At 34.6% G+C, this 19,219-nt stretch overlaps 1 protein-coding gene across 11 annotated transcripts in view; it reads right to left on the reverse strand.

Annotated features, from left to right (window-relative positions):
• The window catches only part of RGS7 (regulator of G protein signaling 7), a 243,014-nt gene that overhangs the window by 131,256 nt on the left and 92,539 nt on the right, over nt 1-19,219 (reverse strand). For all 11 annotated transcript variants that reach the window (XM_039569098.1, XM_039569100.1, XM_039569097.1 and 8 more), the window contains one exon: nt 6,102-6,198. In XM_039569098.1, the coding sequence (XP_039425032.1) occupies nt 6,102-6,198 (97 nt within the window). The remainder of the gene's footprint in view (nt 1-6,101; nt 6,199-19,219) is intronic.

A 19,219-nucleotide genomic window follows, 5' to 3' on the forward strand; every position in this document is an offset into this window, starting at 1 on the left:
ATACTCGTTTTAAAAGTTCTCACACTTCAAAGCTCCAATCCTGTTCCACTTAAAACAATGGCAAAATCTTACACACAAAGAGATTAGTAAGAAGATGTAGCAAAGGGACAGAAGTATTTTCTCTACAAAGCAACATAGTAAGAAAAGGTAGCAAAAATTTCTAGCGATGATCAACAAGGTCCAAAGCTAATTCTCTAGAAACAAGCATTTGGGAGGCAGCATGCATTTGGGAAATGGGATCATCTAATTCAAACTGAGCGCTTCATTTGGACAAACCTCAAAGATGATGAATGTTCCCAGCAATTTTCCATCTCACAACAAGTGAATAACTATTAAGATTTTTTTTTCCATCATTGCATGACTTCTATATCTATTTCTTTTGCAAATGTCTGTAAAAATAATCTTTTCATATTTTAAGGGAACAGACATTTATGATGACTGTTTTGCAGACAGATTACTTTAAAAGACTTTTCAATGAGTTTTCAGTATATTTTAGTTTCCTAGGACAATTTTGCAAAATTGCCTCAGACTTTTTTCACTTTATTTCCTTCTTTTTCCTAATGCTTCCCATGGCAATTGCCACTGAATCGAAAAGTAAGCATAATAAAATTTTTTGGTTTGTTGTTTGGTTAGGAAGAAGCAATAACCTTTAAATGAGTATTTGTTTTTCTGTTTAAAATAACTTCACATTTTGAAAAGCTTTTCATTCCAATAGTAATTTAATAAAGATCTGATAATAACATGTCTTAAAATGAAAATGGAAAGCATAATCATCTTGGAACAGGCTGCTTAGATAAGTTGTGGCTTCCCCATCCCTGGAAGTGTCCAAGGTCAGGCTTCATGGGGCTCTGGGCAACTGGATCTAGTGGGTGATATCCCTGCCCATAGCAAGGAGACTGGAACTAGATGATCTTTAAGGTCCCTTCCAACCCAAACAATTCCATTATTTTATTATTAAAGATATTGGAAAAAGTTCTTCATTTCTTTCTGAGGAGCATTCATCTTATTTGATCCCAGCCCACCACAGCTTGTTCATTCTACACTTCCCAACAACAAAGCTGTCACAAATCTGATTTGCCATAAGATACAAAAGTCCTGTCCAGTTTTAAGCAGCTTAAGGTCACCCCTCTCTGGTCAGTTACCATGCCAGTCATGAGGCCAAGACAGGCAAACAAACAGAAATAAGATGTGAAGGGATGCAGACAGCACTCAAATATCCACTTTGGTTTTCCGTAAAGCGTAAAAAGCATCACTCATTAATCACTTAATTATCTCAATACTTGGAAATGACTGTGTGTCCAATATTATGGCTCCACTTAGTCAATATCTTCTACTCATGACTCTAAAACTCACAAAAAAAATCCACTCCCAAAAGACCATGAACATTTGAATGCATATCAGTCACTCTGACAAAGTGACAAATGGAAACAACGTGCAAGAGAGACTGGTGGTATAACTTCAAACAAACCATTCATTTGGGAATAGAGATTTATTAACTTTTTTCTCTCAAAATTGTGCTTTGAAAAGTGAAACTGTAAAGATGGCAAGTCCCTCCTCCAGTCTGCCCATCTGAGTGGGCACAGGAGAGGGAATGATCCATTTTCTGTCCTTCAGGAACTGACAGCAAGCTTCTCATCAAAGCATTTCACTAAGAGTGGAACCTTGTCAAAGCAGTGAGCTTGCAGTTTTAACACTGAAGGCCTGGTTTACAAGAAACAAAAGGCTCATTTGGCATAAAGAAATCAGCAGTGATTCTACCATTAGGACAGTGCGAGAAAAGAGAGATGAAGGAATGGATAGAACAAGCAAGTAGGAACCTGTCATTAACCCAGCACAGGAGACACTGAAGTTAAAAACAAGGTCTATAAAATTCAAGACTTGGGAGATGGGAATCCTAGTTTCTCCCAAATGGTTAATTTACTCTGGAAAATCTATCAAAAATGGAAATTCCAAAATCCTTTTATTTACATATAATGTAACATTACTTTGCTCCAAAGGTACCAGATGATCGAAGTGCTGTGCCTTGTGGCTTTTACTTCCTGTCAAACCAAGTAGTAGAGCTTTCTATTCCATTTTGTCTTTCAGGTCGGTAATCTCCAGTAGTGAAGTGGATAAACCAATCAACTAATTTCACATGCAGCACTGAGAAGTCATCAGATGTTAACAACTTATTACTCAACTGGAAAGATCAAAACTAATGAGAAACTCTCTTTCCTGTTATTAGTCCCCTGAGTCATCCAATTCCCACTGTACGGCTCTTCATTTTTTGCTGCCTGCCTCTATATAATAAGACAGTTGCAGGTAGCCCCTGTGACTCATTCCTTGGGCTCACCCACCTGTGACTTGTGAGTGAGATGAGCTACTATGACACTGCTTTCCTCTGGAGTATCTCACTACATCTGACCAGGCTACTGAGACTGCTGGTCTGCTTTTAAGTTATATTTTTTTATGTTTAAACACATACATTCTTTAATTTTTTACCAAGCATACTGCTACTAGTGCTTAAAGACTGGTAATCAACCATTATATTAATACATTTGCTAATTAAGCTGCAATATCTCATTATTTTCATGATTTCCAAGATAAAAGAGAAATAAGTATTTTCTGAGATCAGGAAAAACATTTTAAAAAATTAGATATGATGGCAATAATCTTTCAAAAAAATGGGAAAACATAATTTTTATATGGAAAAGATACCATATCAGCTTCACCTACAGGAATGAGAAAAAACTAAAGACTTCACATGGATTATATTTTCCAGTGAAAGGTAAATTAATGTTTTCATTTTCTCTTTAACACAGGAGATGTTAAAAACACACCTTTCTACTGATCTCTTTCTTCTATTTTTGTTGGTTCAAGCTGTGACTACATTCCAAAATCATTGAGCCATGCATCAGAAACAGCCAGTAATAACTAGTATGAGCATGTTTTTCTTGAATAGTTTTTATTCTCTCTCTGTGTGCATTCTTTAACCGAACTTACATTTCTCATAGTTCTCCCTCCTCCTTCAATAAAAATTCTCATGTTCCACACTCAAGCTTATACACCACTCAGTTGGAACATTCTCCACAGGTTTTATTCATCACCAAGTTCACCCAAGTATTACATGCTTTAAAGCGCTATGAAGAATCACTCTGATATTCCATAATGACCACAAGACATCACTACATCTACCTAATGAAATATTCATGTTCTGATTAGCTTGTGAAGCTTTCAGCACTAATACTGGCTCAACCACCCACACCATCCCACAAAGACCTCCAAAAGAACCCTCAACTATTGCAGTGCTTTGTCAGTAAACTCTGATTCTTTCTGCTTCAAAGTGAACAACAAAGCTTTGGCATTTTTTTGTATCCCTCCTTAGCCAAAATAAAAATGATATTTTAGAGCTCCTTCTAATCTCTATGATTCATATGTCGGAATCCCTAAACTGATCATTTCAAGCAAGTTTTTTTAAATCCATTTCCAGGTCTAAAGGTGAACCATGGACCAGGAAAATCACCTCCTCTTTAATTCTAGTACTCTAATCCATGTTAATAAAGAATGCCCATTACAACCTTCATGCAATTATTATTGTTGAACAGCAAGATATACACTATATTCTTCACTCCTCTTAAACATTTCAAAAGCATGATGACAACGACAGTAAGTCCTCCTTTTGTTCATCAAAAAGCATAATCACATAGAAGGAGCAAAATCTCCTGCCTACATTTCTCCTTAGAGCCTTAAAAGTTTCAAATTTTTATTCACTCTCTATGAATGTGTGGAATATATGCAATATAAAGCAAAATGATTCCTCATATTTTCAAAATTTCACAAAGTAGAATAATCTTTAATTTAGGACTATATTTTTCTGAAGCACAAAAATGTGTATAGTGTATAGGGAGATATCTGTATTTCAAATGTTTCTCTCTGTGGATATTTTATTTGTGAAAACATTTCAGGAATGACCCAGTAAATGAGATAGTATAATTACATCATCCTATTTATTACAATCACAACTTTCTGTTAAATTCAAATACCATTCCTCAGGCTGATTTTGCTAATGCAGTCATCTTAGAGATGGTCAGTAATTCAGCATTAAAAAAGCGATGGCTCTTTCAACTAGTTTCTCACTTGCCATTTTTAGAAGCAATAGTGTGAAATAAAAGTACATAAAAATTAAAATATGTATACAACGACATATAATAACAATTAAAACGATATCACACAAGACCCTATTCCTACAGACAATTTATGGGCATCCTTAGTTTTTACAAGTTGTTTAAAGGACTCATAGAGTTCTTTTCTAAGTGCTTGCAGGGAACATCATTTCACTGTGGTAGAACTATCCATTTTGCTTCCTCCACAAAAAAAAAATAGCAAACAATTGCAAAACTCCAGTATTTATGGGGCATAATCCTGGACAGATGGCTTCTTACATGACATCTTTTATGCACAGACACACACACACACACACCCCCCACACACACATCTATGTATGTATATAAAAATACATGAGCATATATGTATGTATATTTTAACTGGAGAGCATCTACTTCGATGCTTTTGTGGGTATTAACAGTACTACAAGTTTTTATTAAATATATTTGCATTACTGTCATCATGATCCTTAGACAATATTCCCATGTTTCCTAGCAATCAACAGTTTTGAGTTCAAGCCGATATTCATTTGCTACACACACATAAACTCCTAGCACACTGAATGAAATCAGCTACTGAGGACATAGGTTTGAAGCTTTCAGATTCCATTCAGTATAGAGAACTGACAGGAAAGCTGATAAATGGAACCAAAATGACAGTTATACTGTTCTGGTGGGAGTTTTAGTCATGTGTACCAAAAATTACTGCTACCCCCTGGTATTTGAAGGAGAAAATCAGGAAAGAGGAAAAAAATGAACTGTGCTATGATTTTTATTTCCATCTGAAGCTAATGAAGTTAATGCATCAATAGAAAAGTTGTTACCTCAGTAACCACTATGTATAACTGCATATAAATTCTAACACAACCTTTAAAAGTATGATGTCTATTCCAGTGAAAAGGAAAAAAAAGACATTTTGGTCTGTATATTTTGAAATCCAGAGTACACAAGGTAAGGCAGAGATTAACAATTAATATCAATTATTCAGTTTGATGCCATGCTGCATTGACCCATGGCAAATAAAGGTCCATTCTTCAGAGACTAGTTTTTGTGCAAGTAGTTTCTAAAATCATGAAGCAATTTTTTCACTCTTAAGGGCCTAGCCTTCTTTATGACACGATTATTCACTAGCAAAAACATTCCAAAGGTTGAAAATTAAAATATAGAATTCTTCTTGCTGTTCTGGACAGTAGAAACTTCTATAAATACTTTCTGTGTAAGGATACACTCTTATGGAATATGGGAAAATTAGGTTAGACAATGGCACCTATTTCAAAGGAACTCCATACACATTGGAGTATATAGCCATATACATAAATGCATAAATTGCTGTAAAATTATGTAAATATCAGAATAAGTATATGCTAATTAATAAATGCACAGATTTTTGTGCCTATGACAATACTGACCTGAACTAGCTATAAAGTTTACAGCTGTCTTTCAAATCACCACAAAGATCTCAGCCTTAGTTTCTCAGGCACAGGCACCCAGCTACAGAAGCAGATCATGAATGTTCTAATAAATGTCACAGCCCCTAATCAGTATCAGTTGCAGAGTGTGGTGATGATTTTTCTTTTGTTCTGCTGCTATGAAATTTCTTATCTTCATGTACTGGCCCATACATTAACCTCACACTTGCTATGGAAAATAGCTAAAAACCAGACCTGACCTGTAATAAAAATATTGCCATTTTGAGAGAATTAACTTTTTGTAGTAAATTAAGTATTCCCTTCACCTAATTTTCAGGACAAAAACATCTCTGTGTAAACCCACTCCAATCTGAGAGAAACATCAAAAACTTCTATAATTAAAGTATTCAAAGGATAGGAAATGTCTCATCCAGACTAGATGACTGAATTCTCAACAGTACTTATTTGAAAGTGTTTCCCACTAGAACATCCCCCTACATAAGGCAGAGTGAAAACTTTAAAATAGCATGAAATTCACTTTGACTCTTACCAGAAAAGACACTGGGAATCTTGGAAAGAAAACTTTTCACTGTACGAATAGGAATTCCATTTTTCTCATCTTGCATGCGGGCTATGACGTCTTCCATCTGAACAGAGACGTTAAAAAAAAAAAGAATAAATAAATTCAGAATTATTTCCTAAAATTAATCTCCAAGAAATCCTAGATCAATCTTTCAGAATGACAGATCAACTCTTTCTATTTCTTTCTTTAATTTATATTCTATAATTTTATTGAACAGTCTAAAACTGCAAGTAATTTATTCATGAAAAACAGTAAAAAAATATATGTATTCAAGGACTCTTGAGAAAGAAATAGCAATGCAGAACAACTTAGTTAAGATTACATTTAGTTAAAGTACCTAAAAGAACTTGTCAAAAACCATTGATGGATATTAAACTTCATGTTTTGATTGTTTTAATGGTATTATACCACATATAAAAGCAAAATAGACACACATAGACTTTTAGGGGACTGATAGAGTTCTCAAACAGAATGTTCAAAACAAAAAGAGAGCTTTTAAGTTCAAAGCAAAAACTCCTGCTTTTCTTTTGAGAAGGGGGAACAAAATACAACATGTAATTTTGCATCCCTGGAGACACCAGAGCCAGAAACATAAGATTTCTTTGTAGGTAATAATGGAGTGGGTATAAAAATATTTTAAATCAATTTGCTGATTTTCTTATATATATATTTTTACATTAGCTCAGTTTTCCAACTCAATTTTTAGGCTAATTTGGACCACACATTTTATAAATTGTGCCTAACTCAAAGGTTCACTTTCCTATGAACTATGATGGGAAAACCCTTTTACTGGAAAACAAAGAATATTCAAGTAGAGTCACTGGCTTACAGTGTCAGTTTTACTTCTTGCCCATTTCATAATTTAAGTTTACATATTTGATCATTTCCATCTTTCATTCTTTGAATATCTAACTTCTCAAAATGTTCAATAAAACTCTGATGAAATTAATTAAAACTATTCTTTCTTTTTACTTAAATCACCGACATACTCCATATGAACAATTCTGTGTGACAGGGCATTTTACACTCTTTTATTAGTCAAAGTTTAAAAATTTTTTTCTATGTCACTTCTGTACACCTAATAGGTTCCCAAAAAATTCCTTAAAAGTTTGTGGCTGGGCTGTGTTGTGGAAGCAGACTAACAGACAAAATTCTGTCATGCACCTATTTCCCCTGAAGGCAGATGTCCCACATTAGCAAATAGCAAAGCAGCATTGGGTGCAGCTGTGCATTAATTGGCCCAATAAGGGAGTTGTATAGAGCCAGGAAAGGGAACAGCATTTGAGCACACCAGTGGTGTACTTAGGAAAAAGAACAAATAGCCATACAAAAGAAACCCCAAAACAAAAAACCAAAAAATAAACCAACCAAAAAAAAAAAAAGAAAACCACAAAAACAGAAAACAAAAAAATTTAGCTTGACTGCTCATGAAAAACCTATTTATACAGAGAGTGTCTGGAGCTTCCCATGTTCCATGTACTTACAGATCAGACATTAACAACCCAAGGAATACAAATCCAGTGTCATTGTCCAAACCAAAAAGTACACACAGGACGCAGATATTCTTAGCAAGGTGTGAAAAACTCAGTCTATTGTTCAGCATTAAGCAATGTGCAAAATGTAAGAGAAGAAAACAACCAATATTCATCTGACATGGAATTTAGTTATTTAAATAGAAAAGGCTATTAATAGATTTCTGAAGAAATTGTCAAGCATATCTATACTTGTCAACAACTGTATATGAGATGGAATCTGTCCGTACATTTTTATCCACATAGTACCTGAAGGCTTGTATCCACCCCTTCCAAATTCAGTTGGTGAACAGTCTTATTGTGCCCTTAAGTGAATAAGAAGTCACTTAAATTCAAGTGAATATTTTTGCTGATCATATTTGATGATAAATTCCACACATGCAGAGTAGGCTTGTGAGAATATTGCTAGAACTGCAGAGTCAATAATGTGCACTACACTAGGAAAAACTATAGAAGACAATTAATACATAAGGCAGCACACTAAAAGTGTATTTGCAATATAATAAGGATTACTACAAACACAGGCCACGCTTCTCAAACATAATATTACAGGTAGAGAGATGCAGTTACTGCTTGCTCAAGAACACAGGAGTGCAAATGTTAAATGCCCAGTGCTGCCAGCAGTCAGTCTTTTGAGAGTACATGGAATAAATTGTCAACTGACATTTACATATGCTTTCCTAAACTTTCTTCATGGACAGTATTTAATGTAAACAGCATAAAATCTAACTTTCAGATGGACTGAAGCTCTGGGAGAGTCCTCTGGTTTTGATTAGCCAAGTGAACTTTAGGATATCTGCACTGCAAAATTACACCTTCCCCTTTATATCAAGCTCATATTATTGCTCCGTGTTGGGAGTGAATTCTGCAAGGGAGTGAATTCTGTGCAAAAGGCAGCTTACACTCCAGACAGCACCACTGTGAACTGCCTGGTTAACTCAGTGAACAAAGATTACTTCCTGAGTAGGAATGTTCTGAACACACAACACAACAGCAGTCCACTAATTAGGTACAGTTGACCTCTTGCACAGAAATCTAAAAAGTTTCTTGTGGTTTGTGGTTATCTTAAATCTTAAACACAAGAACTCTAGAAAATGAAGGGCAATTTAAAAGAAAAAGTTTAAATTAAAGATTCAAATCTATCCAATCCAACATATGCAGGTGCACAGCTTAACTTCCAATATACATAGTTGCTATTTCTGTTTCGGCTGCTATAAATTCAGCAAATATATAACCGCTTCCACTGAAAACCATCAAATTTAATTATATTTGGGAAGCAGCAGTAAAGGCACTCCTCTGTCATTCATCAACAATGACCCAAGACAATGAAAAGGGCAGAATAGTTTAATTATAATGATGAAAGAAAATCTTAATCTAATTTTGCTCAAGAAGCCTAATCTGAGAAACACATGCTGCTGCCTGATGTAATAATTTTCCTGCCTGATGTATCATTGTTTGCTTCTGAGTCACCTGACCCAATACTTAAAAGTGAAATAGAAGCTTCTTCATTTCACCTCAGAATTAGACTGTCTTCTACTTATATGTTCTTACCTGGCTAAACCTGTCTGGCCCTCATCTTGCTGTGGGATCCTTTTTAGTCCTAAACCTTCTCAAATAACTCAAACAAACCCACAAATAATTTTCTTCCAGATCACTCTGCAAATGAAGCTCAATATGCTCGAGAAGAGGAAGTTGTGTAACCGTATCTTTTAGCTTTTCAGTCATCATTATACATCATTAACTGGGAAAGTATAGCTTATAGAAAGAAGCTCCAGTGCAGCACAGATTCTACAGAAGGCTTTCAAAATAAATGTCTTCATCAAAAAATGTGCCATTTGTTTACCAGTGAGGTAATTCTAGCCCTGACAAAAACTCACTAAACTTCTGATGCATAGGCAACTCAGAACAAACTTATGATATTAATATTTAAAACTTCACTTGTCTCCTTGTGAAGATAATTTGAAGTCTTCATCTTGACATGTAAGGACTCTGTGAAATCTATTTCAAAGCCTAACTCTATGACAACAGTGACAATGCATCTTGTCTAAAGCAAAAAGAAAGCAGATAATATCCTGTAATAGAAGGGCTACAGGATACAGGAGCTGTTGAATAATGACAACTAACTCTGCTCTGAACACACTGGGAGCTAGGCATGCAGGCATGCCCAGCTTACCCCAGGAGCAGAACCAGTGGAGGTCTTGAGAACATACAAGGAGCAGTATCCTTCAGCTACTTACAGCTAGGTGAAATGAGCACAGCTCCTAAGAGCAGAATTTTTATGGTTCCTCAGTGCCACCATGCCCCATGGTTTATGGGAGGAGACCCTGACCTTTAAACTTCTACATCTAAATAAGAATTTCATTGCTGTTCATCTGCACACCTTGCAAAAATTATCAAGTTGAACTTAAGGTTCAGCATCACTGCATCTTTAGAAATGGTTTATATTTGGGTTTTGGTTTGTTTTTTTTTAAATTAATTCAAACACAACAAAAGAGAAAAACAAAATGTCTGTTAGTGCAGGACAAGAGTTTTTTCTTCCATTAAAATTGAGTCTAAATCAACTCCACGTAAAGGTGATCACTAGATAAAAGGATACTGGAAAAAGTCATTCATCTGGAATTAAGTTAGTTCAAAAGATACATGGTAAAAACTTGAAGCTTTGGCCTACTTAGATATAAACAGATGTCTTAATTTGATTTCTGTTCCTAAAAAATTAAATAAACTCAGTGCCACAGAATTAAAATTATACTCAGGAATACCAAAATGAAATAAGCATAATTTTGTACTCAGTTATCATACATCAGAATGGGGATTGCTCTTACGTTGAGTGTACTGGGGTCCACCCACACTACAGCTTCCTTAATTTTGCTGAAATCTTTTTTCTCCTTTTATACAAATGCAGGGGTGGAATAGCCCAGTGGGACTAGCTACAGACCTCATCCAAACTTGTTAAAAATTACAAAGAGTTACAGTATATTTTTTACAGTATGCAACATGTTTCCTTAGACAGTTTCTCCCTTCCCTACTTTAACATTTTACTGAGTCCAAGGTCATTAGTGCAGCTGGCCAGAAGGTGCAGGAAGTTTTCCTGAGCCTGCCCACTGTGCAGAGGTGTACATCAAGCAACACGGGACGAATAAAACTTGCAGGGTAGGAGACAGATACAAGGTTCCTTACAAGGGAAGGACCACTTCATTTCTGACTCCTTCACTGACAAGCACCAATACAGGCAAACTGATTGCCAGATCAAATCAATGAGAAATAACCATGGAAGCAGAGACAGAAGGTTAATGGCAGATCTTCAGTTTACCCAGTGAATGAGGCAGTCACCAAAGTAAAATAAACAATCTCAGTTTAAGAATGCTGACAATTCTTTTTCTAAATCAAATGTGTAGAAACAAGGCAGTTTTTCCATTCAATGCAGAATTGGATTATTTCAACTCTTTATTCCTACTTGGGATGAAAATCAAGTTTAAAATATTCAGAAGTTCAGAAAAGTACATTTAGATTTTTGACTAAAGCACAGTGCTGAAAGATGGCTCGAAACATGCAAGACTAATCAAACTGTTAATGGCAGTCATGCATGAACTCTCTGAGCTTGCTGATATAAAAGCAGTCAGTTGGGAGTTTCTCTAAGACAGCAATATTGCATCTCTGACCAGAGATGCAATATTTCTACAGGAAACAGCCCTAAGTACTCTCTGATGAACATTAAATTATAGAATAACTTAATTAAAAGAGTACAAGAATGACTGATCTCATTCTTTTCAGAGCATCTATTTGCTGAAATAATTATTTGACATCATAAAATCCAATGACAAACCAACATAAAAGTTTCCAGTCATATTAAACAGATGCATTGGAGATAGCTTGAAGAGCCTAATTTTCTACATGTACCTATGATGTTGGCACCTCTGTGTCATGTTTCTTTCCTTCTGTATATGAAAACACTGGTGTGAGCAAATAGTTCATACTCTGTCCTTAAACAGAATACCTGTGGAGAGCAAAAGATGTTCTGGCTTCACATGTTGCACAAAGGTCTATATTGAACCATCGTCTGTCATTACTGCTATGGCTTAATTTGTAGCTGTCAATGTGAATTTCTAATTAAGATTCAAATTCATTTGCCCTATTTATCCATACTGTTTCAGATTCAAGAAATAGGTAATGTTTCAGATTGGCTGTAAAACAAGAGTGGTACAATGTATACTAAGCCTGTTCTTACATTAAATGAGTGCAGGGCAAACCTTTGTCATTTATTAAGAATAATTAAGGCTATTTTGAACTTATTTGAAAATTGATGCCAGTTCTGTGCAATTATTTTTGAGGCCTAATTAAATGAACAGTCCCACTGGGCTTCTCCTTACTATCAACCCTGTAATTTCATCATTGAACTTGCATCAATAAGAAAGGCTCTGCACACTTTGCTGATTTAAAACTGTGGGTTTGAATGATAATTTTAAGCATGCTCTTGTCTTATTCATGTAACTAAAATGCTGAATCATTAAAACCAGCATTTCATTTAAAAGTGCTTGTAGTTTAATACAAATCATACAAGAAGTTCTTGTGCTTTTCATATACCTTTTTTAATACTTTTTGAAAGAAGGACAACTTAAAAGCATACTTTGAACTCCTGTCATTAACCTGTAATTATGTGGCCTGTTTGGAAGCTAGAGCTGTCAATGATCCCTAGGTAAAGACTGAATACAGGTTAATTCCTGTCACTTGAAACTGTGCAGTATTGAATGGAAAATCTTGAAGATACCATAAAGGACATTCTGTACTTAGTGATTTATGCCAAAAAGTCACTGTCTTTTCTCCGAAGGACTACCAGTGTTGAGCTCATGGTTTGATGCACCACTTTTTCTCTGCTTCATACACGGGGTAAACAGAAGATCTCACAGTAACCTTCTATTTCCACCTTCATTCTACAGTTATTTCTCACCGTGATTTCTTTGGATAAGTTGATTTGAAAACACTTACTTAATACTGTATTCCCCCCTCCCCCCTCCAAAAAAGTTCTTCTTTATTCTAATTCAAAAAGTAGTGCAAGTTTGCTTCTATCAATGTATTTTTTTGAGAACTCTGTGTGTCAGAACACTGTCAACAAACCTATAATACCGCCCTATTACTTCCAACTTTTTTCAATTAAATAAATTTTTCTCTCACCTAGGAATCCTGCATCTGGATATGTAAGACATACATCCAGTTCACTAAATGTATACTAATGCTATATAGCTGGATTGTGAAGAGCAGACTGGAGTACTTGCTAAAAACTACTCAACTGGCATTACAGAAAAATCATATAACTGTGGAGGAATCTGTCATACTGATTCAGCTTTGAAATCAAGAAAAGGTTCTAGAAAATGCTATACTAAGTCTATGGAAAAGCAGGTAGTTGGCAATTCCAGCTCCCTGGCCCTCATGAAAATGCAACTTCAAACAACAGAAAACATATTAAGCAAGAAAAAAGGCTATATTTTTTTGAATTAATCACTTGCAAAATAATTCAAATTTCAAATATGTTTTAAAATTGTTTCAGAGTATTAATGCTTCATAATTTATTTTTACTCCGGCCTTTCCTAGCTAAGAAGCATTTTCTATATTTAGTAAATGTCACAATCAGATACAGAAAATATAAAAGGCTATGCACTGATGCAAAAATTGCTACTTTAACTAAATGGCTCTCATACTTAAATTCCAGATAGATAAAGAAAGGCATTTAATTTTATTTACCTGGTTTTCTTGGAACTTAGAAACTTAATTACAATCAATTAAAAATACAAATTTCTCAAAGCTTGAATGCTACTGTTGCACAACCAAACCAGGGAAAGCTTACCCAAAGGAGTGAAAAAATACATCCAGATGGTGAAATTTCAAAACCATCTAAGTCAATGAATTTTGGAAACTGCATTTCTGCTTTCAGTAAAATAATTATTTGTATCACATGTATGAAACTTTTTGGTTGGAATGTCAGAGGAAAGGGAAATATCACTATGGGCACTTGAGAAAAAAACACAGCTTCATGAAGGAGGTCTTGGTGAAAGACTGTTTCTATTAATAGAGAGATTTCTGCAAGAATACTTCATTCAGAATAAAATATACATTTTTAAAGCAGATAAACCTATAAATAATTTTTATTAATCTGTCAGGCCAAGATTTTATCTTCTAAACTGTGCTACCACCAATCAAAATATTATTTCCTAGGCAAAATACATATTTTTAAAAATACAGTCTTTCAAAGCCAAGGTGTTTCCCGAGTTGCACGGATCATCTGTGATATGATGGTTCTGACATTAAAAATGAAGTCTCCTATGTATTTCAGAAACAGAGAAGTTCAGCTGGAAACCTGATCTCAGAGATCCCAAATGGACCTTTCAAAACAATATTACAAAAGTGGTCAAAATGTTTTTTTTCCAAAAGAGAAGAAAGGTAAAATGCCAAAACTCAACAGGAAAAAAAATTAAGAACAGATTCTGGTCAGTACACAGGCTGGGATTTAAAAGAAGAAAACAGATGCAAACATTTTTGTAGGAGATGGAAAATAAGGAACTAAGTTAGCTTATACATGGGTAACCTGGATACAAAAGTGAAATGTAGGCAATAGCACATTTTGCCTTCACAAAAAATATTCACAAAAATCTTAGCTATAACAGAGTTATGATATATTCATCCACCTAACAAAAAAGTGATGTTGCTCTGGAGAACATTTAGATTTACTCCAAAATATTGTCATTTAATTCTAAAGTCTGCAAAACCAGATGGTTTTTTTCTAAATTGGTAGATCTTATGTCATCTGTTACTAATGGTTTTAAATCTATATTTGTCTGGTTGGAATCTCTTTTCCTCACTTGTCAGATGATCCCAAACATTACAAAGCCACATCAGAGCAGCAGATCATTTGAGAAGCAGCTGCTGCTGCCCAAGGATGAAACCTTTTTTTAAAAGTGCAATATCATTATCCTTCAAATACTGATGAGGGGAAAAGTAATTACAAGAAATCTTTCAAATTACATTGACAGAAATAACATTTTAGGGCAAACAATGATTAATAGTTTGGTGATTTCTGCATTGCTCTCTGCCCTGTGGGAGGGGAAGACTGAGGGAGGCAAGATGATCTTCTGCTAATTTTCTGTTGAATAACAATTTAGAAAATGACCCTGCCTATATTTTAAGGTTCTGTAACATGCTCTAGACAATAAATAATTCATCTTATTAAAAGCTGATAAATCACAGGATTACTTCTCCATTCACAAAGAAACTGCAAGGAGGAACATCTGTCATAGCATCATAGAACTATGGAATCATGGAATCATAGAATGGCTTGGGTTGGAAGGAACTTCCAAAGCTCATCTCATTCAAATGCCCTGCAATGAGCAGGGGCATTTTCAAGCAGAGCAGGTTGCTCAGAGCCCCATCCAATCTGACCTGGAATGTTTCCAGGGATAGACCATCCACCATCTCTCTGGGCACTCTATACCAATGTCTCACTAGCACATGCAGAAGATAAAGCCTAAGTAGTTTGGTGATTTCTGCATTGCTCTCTGCCCTATGGCGCAGGAAGACTGAAGGAGGCAAGTTCATCTTCTGCTAATATTTCAGCACCTAAAGAGCAAAGATACTATATAAAAACTACATTTCTAGTTCTCTTTGTCCTTGAAATTGCTCTGAGGCATTAAATTCCATTAAATACAGAAGTAAAACTGCTACCATCAAAATAAATTTTTACTAGTGACTTTTAAACCAAGCTCTTGTACAAAAAAAATGTTTTTAATTGCATTACAGTATTGAAAGCTTTCAGTATCAATTCTATTTGGCATTTTAAAAAATAGGCTGTTGATGTAATACAGTAATGTAGCATTATATGACAGATGGATTGGTTGCACAGTAGTCTGTTCACCCTCTGTTACACAACTTACTTGAAAACAAATATTTTATTCTTATCTACTCTGAATAGATAGAAAATAGCCAGCTGTGGATGTTCTGGCTATGTCAGTTCTTAAAGCATGTTGAATTCACCCATTTTCACTTAAAGAAAAATGCAAAGGAAATGAAAACAAATTAAATACTGAACTATTGATCTGCCAAGTGAAAAATGCAGATAATTAATGGATAAAGTCCACAGAAGATGCAATCATTGTACATTCCCTATGCAAAAAAAAAAAAAAAAAAAAACCACCAAAACCAAACAAACAAAAAAACCCCAACCCCTCCCAAAACATATCAAGAAGAGTACTGAAATAAATGAAACAGAACATCAGAACATTTAAACATTTTTTCATAAAAATTTAGCTACCAGCATTCCAATAACACCAGTACATTTTCCCTCCTTATTAAAAATCTTATTATCATCTCCCCTTCGAGCCAGCAGAAGCTCCAGGACTGATCATCTTTTTATTCCTCTTGAGAAGATCACTCACACTCGAGTACTAATTTTCATGCTCAAAAGCAAAATTATTTCATATAGCTGTTGCTAGTAGCAATTCAGGAACTGCAGGGCAAACTATAGGTTCATGTAAGACAAGCAATGCATACAAATATTAGCCTGCCCTTCAGGGACAAAAATTATGTATTTCTACATGTCAAGCAAGTTTTTTCATCTCTTATTGATTATACAGATTAGTCAAGCTTCTCATCAATCAGAACATTAGAAGATTTAAGATAAATAGGTTGTAGGTCTTCTTATTCAGCAAGGAGTAATAAAAAATAAGTTCTACATGCATTTAAAAACCAAAAACACTGGGGTGAATTTATGTGGAAATAAAAGGGAGGTTTTTCCCTGCATTGGTCTTTACAGTTTAAAAATATATTTTAAGTTGATTGTGGAAAAACACCCAAACAAAATGTATTTGCTATGAAACAAAATTTTAAAATGTAATTAAAATAAGGAATGTTATTTTGCAAAGAATGTCAAAATTGCCACTATTTTATTTATAATTTCTCAACATTCCCAGAGTTATTCCTGTATAGAATTCTAACTGTATCAGCCAGAGTCTAAGATGAATTTAAAATCTTATTTCCCTAAGACAGAGGAAACATTTCTATGGCATTCACAAAATCCTGGCGTTCTTCTAAAATTTACTTAAGATATAGCAAAAATAACTTGATTGACTGAATGTAGCCCATTGCTTCCTTTAGCAGTTATTCAGAAGAAGAGAGTTAGTCAGAATTTTGATAAGGGTTTTTGATTCTACACAATGAATGGGCAAAACAGAAATGAAAGTTCCTTATTTACAAATGAAAGCTAAGTTAGCCATACTCTTTGATCAAAGCAGGCTTTCACAGTAGTTTTCTTAAAAGAAATCATTGCTAAAGAGCAGTAACGCCAGTCCACACCTAATACCATTGTATGTCCACCGCAAACACACACAGACTGACTTCTCGTCTTCATCGCTTATAACTAAATCTACCCGATTTCTTTCTCCACACATTGAAAAAGGACACCGTTTGTTCTCTCTCCCACTCTACACTGCTGTATTTTCACAAGGATTCTCTGCCATGTAATGATTCAGGAGCAATTTCAGTAAAGGTTTATTTATCAAAGCACTTAAACAGTTGGTAAACATTAAGGCTGAAATTTTCTAAGAAAATGGAAGTAACTAAAAACTTATTAATAAACAGTGAACTGACATATCAAAAGACAGTGGGTGACACAGCAATGAGTTTGTATGTTCCAGTGCTTTGTGAAATAGGAGCCCATTCCAGTGTGACATTTCCCAATTTATATTTTGATTGGTTGCAGCAAAATTAGGAAAAGTAGAACACTTTTTGTGATACTTCCTTTCAGTTGTATGTAGCAATAGCATCAGCTCTAGCACACCACTGGACTTGGTCTGAAGGAATTAAGGAAATTTAAAATGGACTATATGCCTCTGTCTTATTTAATTTTCCTCTGTTTTTAAAAACATGAATTTGTCTTATGAATTCATGTTATATTTTCACAGAAAAACCAACCATACTTTAATTTCCTTTGGAATAAAGAAAGCAGAAAAGGCTCTCTTCCCATCAAAACACTAGAGCTTTTGAATTCTCATGATTTAGACACTTTAAAGTAAATCAGGTCTGGATGTTCCATATTTGCCCAATTTAGTCATAGTTTGACATTTACAGTATCTACATTTTATTTTCTTTTGCAGTAATTTTCCTTTTGATTAGAAATATTCTATGTCTTTATTGTCAAATCACATTTGCACCACAAAAGAAAGTAGAGCAGCAGTCATTAACAGATTTGAAATATGTGAGCTTTGAAAATTGTGAACCATGGCTGTAAAACCATTTCTTTATTCTATCTGATACACGATTGAGAAATGAGATATTCTTTTGTTATGGTATTCACATATTATTATATGGATGTAATGAGATTAGAACAATTTAAAATCAGACATACTGTAACTTAAGAACCAAAAAATGAAAATGGATTTGAGCAAATTAAAGTTAGAAACCATAAAACCAAAAGAAACCAGAATTAAACCCCATAAATTCGTTTGTGAAATTATTTTTTGCTCTAGAAAAAAAAAAAATTAGGCAAAACACTGCAGGACAGAATTATGGAATGCTATTTTTTGGCCAAATTTTATTTTTCCAGGACAAACTCATTCTAGTTATTTGGTACAGTAAGCAGTATATATGACACAATGCACATTGGAAATTTGAATGCCATACCCATCTTTCTGTCAGCCATAGGGGTGGACAAGACATTCTCAACTCAATCTCAAATCTCTCCACTGCTATGTAGTTGGTTAATTGGAAAAGTCAGAATCTCTGTAATAGATCCAGTTGGATCAAACTGGATGCTTGAATCAGAACAATTTTCATAGAAAGTTACTTTCAGAACAGAAAAGTTTGATTGTGATAAAGCCATTTCTCACTTGAAAAATCACAAGTCTCTTGAAAGAGACTTTTTCCATCATGAGTTTATCTATCTGGTTTACCAGTTTAAAGGATGGAAAGTAACTGGGTATAACAACTGAAGCACTACTTCAGTTAATCCTGTAGCTGTGTTAGGAAGCATTTAGAATTACCTGTCTCATACTGCAAATATATTAGATATGAAAAATTGCTACAAAAAATGGGACTCTTACTAAAAAAAAAAGCTGCATTTTCCTATACAGAGTGATTATGCTGAAAGAGACCTCCACACTAATAAATTAGAATATAATAAATAGAGGTAGTCTGCAAGCACCTACACCTTCCAAGCAGAAACCTACTTTTGGCTGAAAAGAGGTAATACATTACACAACTAGTCTTTATCTGGAAAAATTAAGGGGCTGCAGATGTTGTCTACAAATACAGAAAACCCTAATTCTGTTCTTTAAAATTGTTTCAAATGAGGTCGGAGAAAAGTAAAATACCTACACACATCATGAGTGATAAAATTCCTCTGGCATTTAGGAAAAACAGAACAAGTTTCATAAAGCACAGGAGTCACTTAATGAGGACTTCAGAATCCTTGATTTTCTTCTCCACTTTGCTACCAACTGACCTTTGACAAGTCACTGTAACCTCCAGCGGCTGCAAAATGTGAGAGACAACTAAGGAAACAAACACTAAATA

The sequence above is a fragment of the Corvus cornix genome, chromosome 3 (assembly GCF_000738735.6).
Source record: "Corvus cornix cornix isolate S_Up_H32 chromosome 3, ASM73873v5, whole genome shotgun sequence".
NCBI lineage: Eukaryota > Metazoa > Chordata > Aves > Passeriformes > Corvidae > Corvus > Corvus cornix.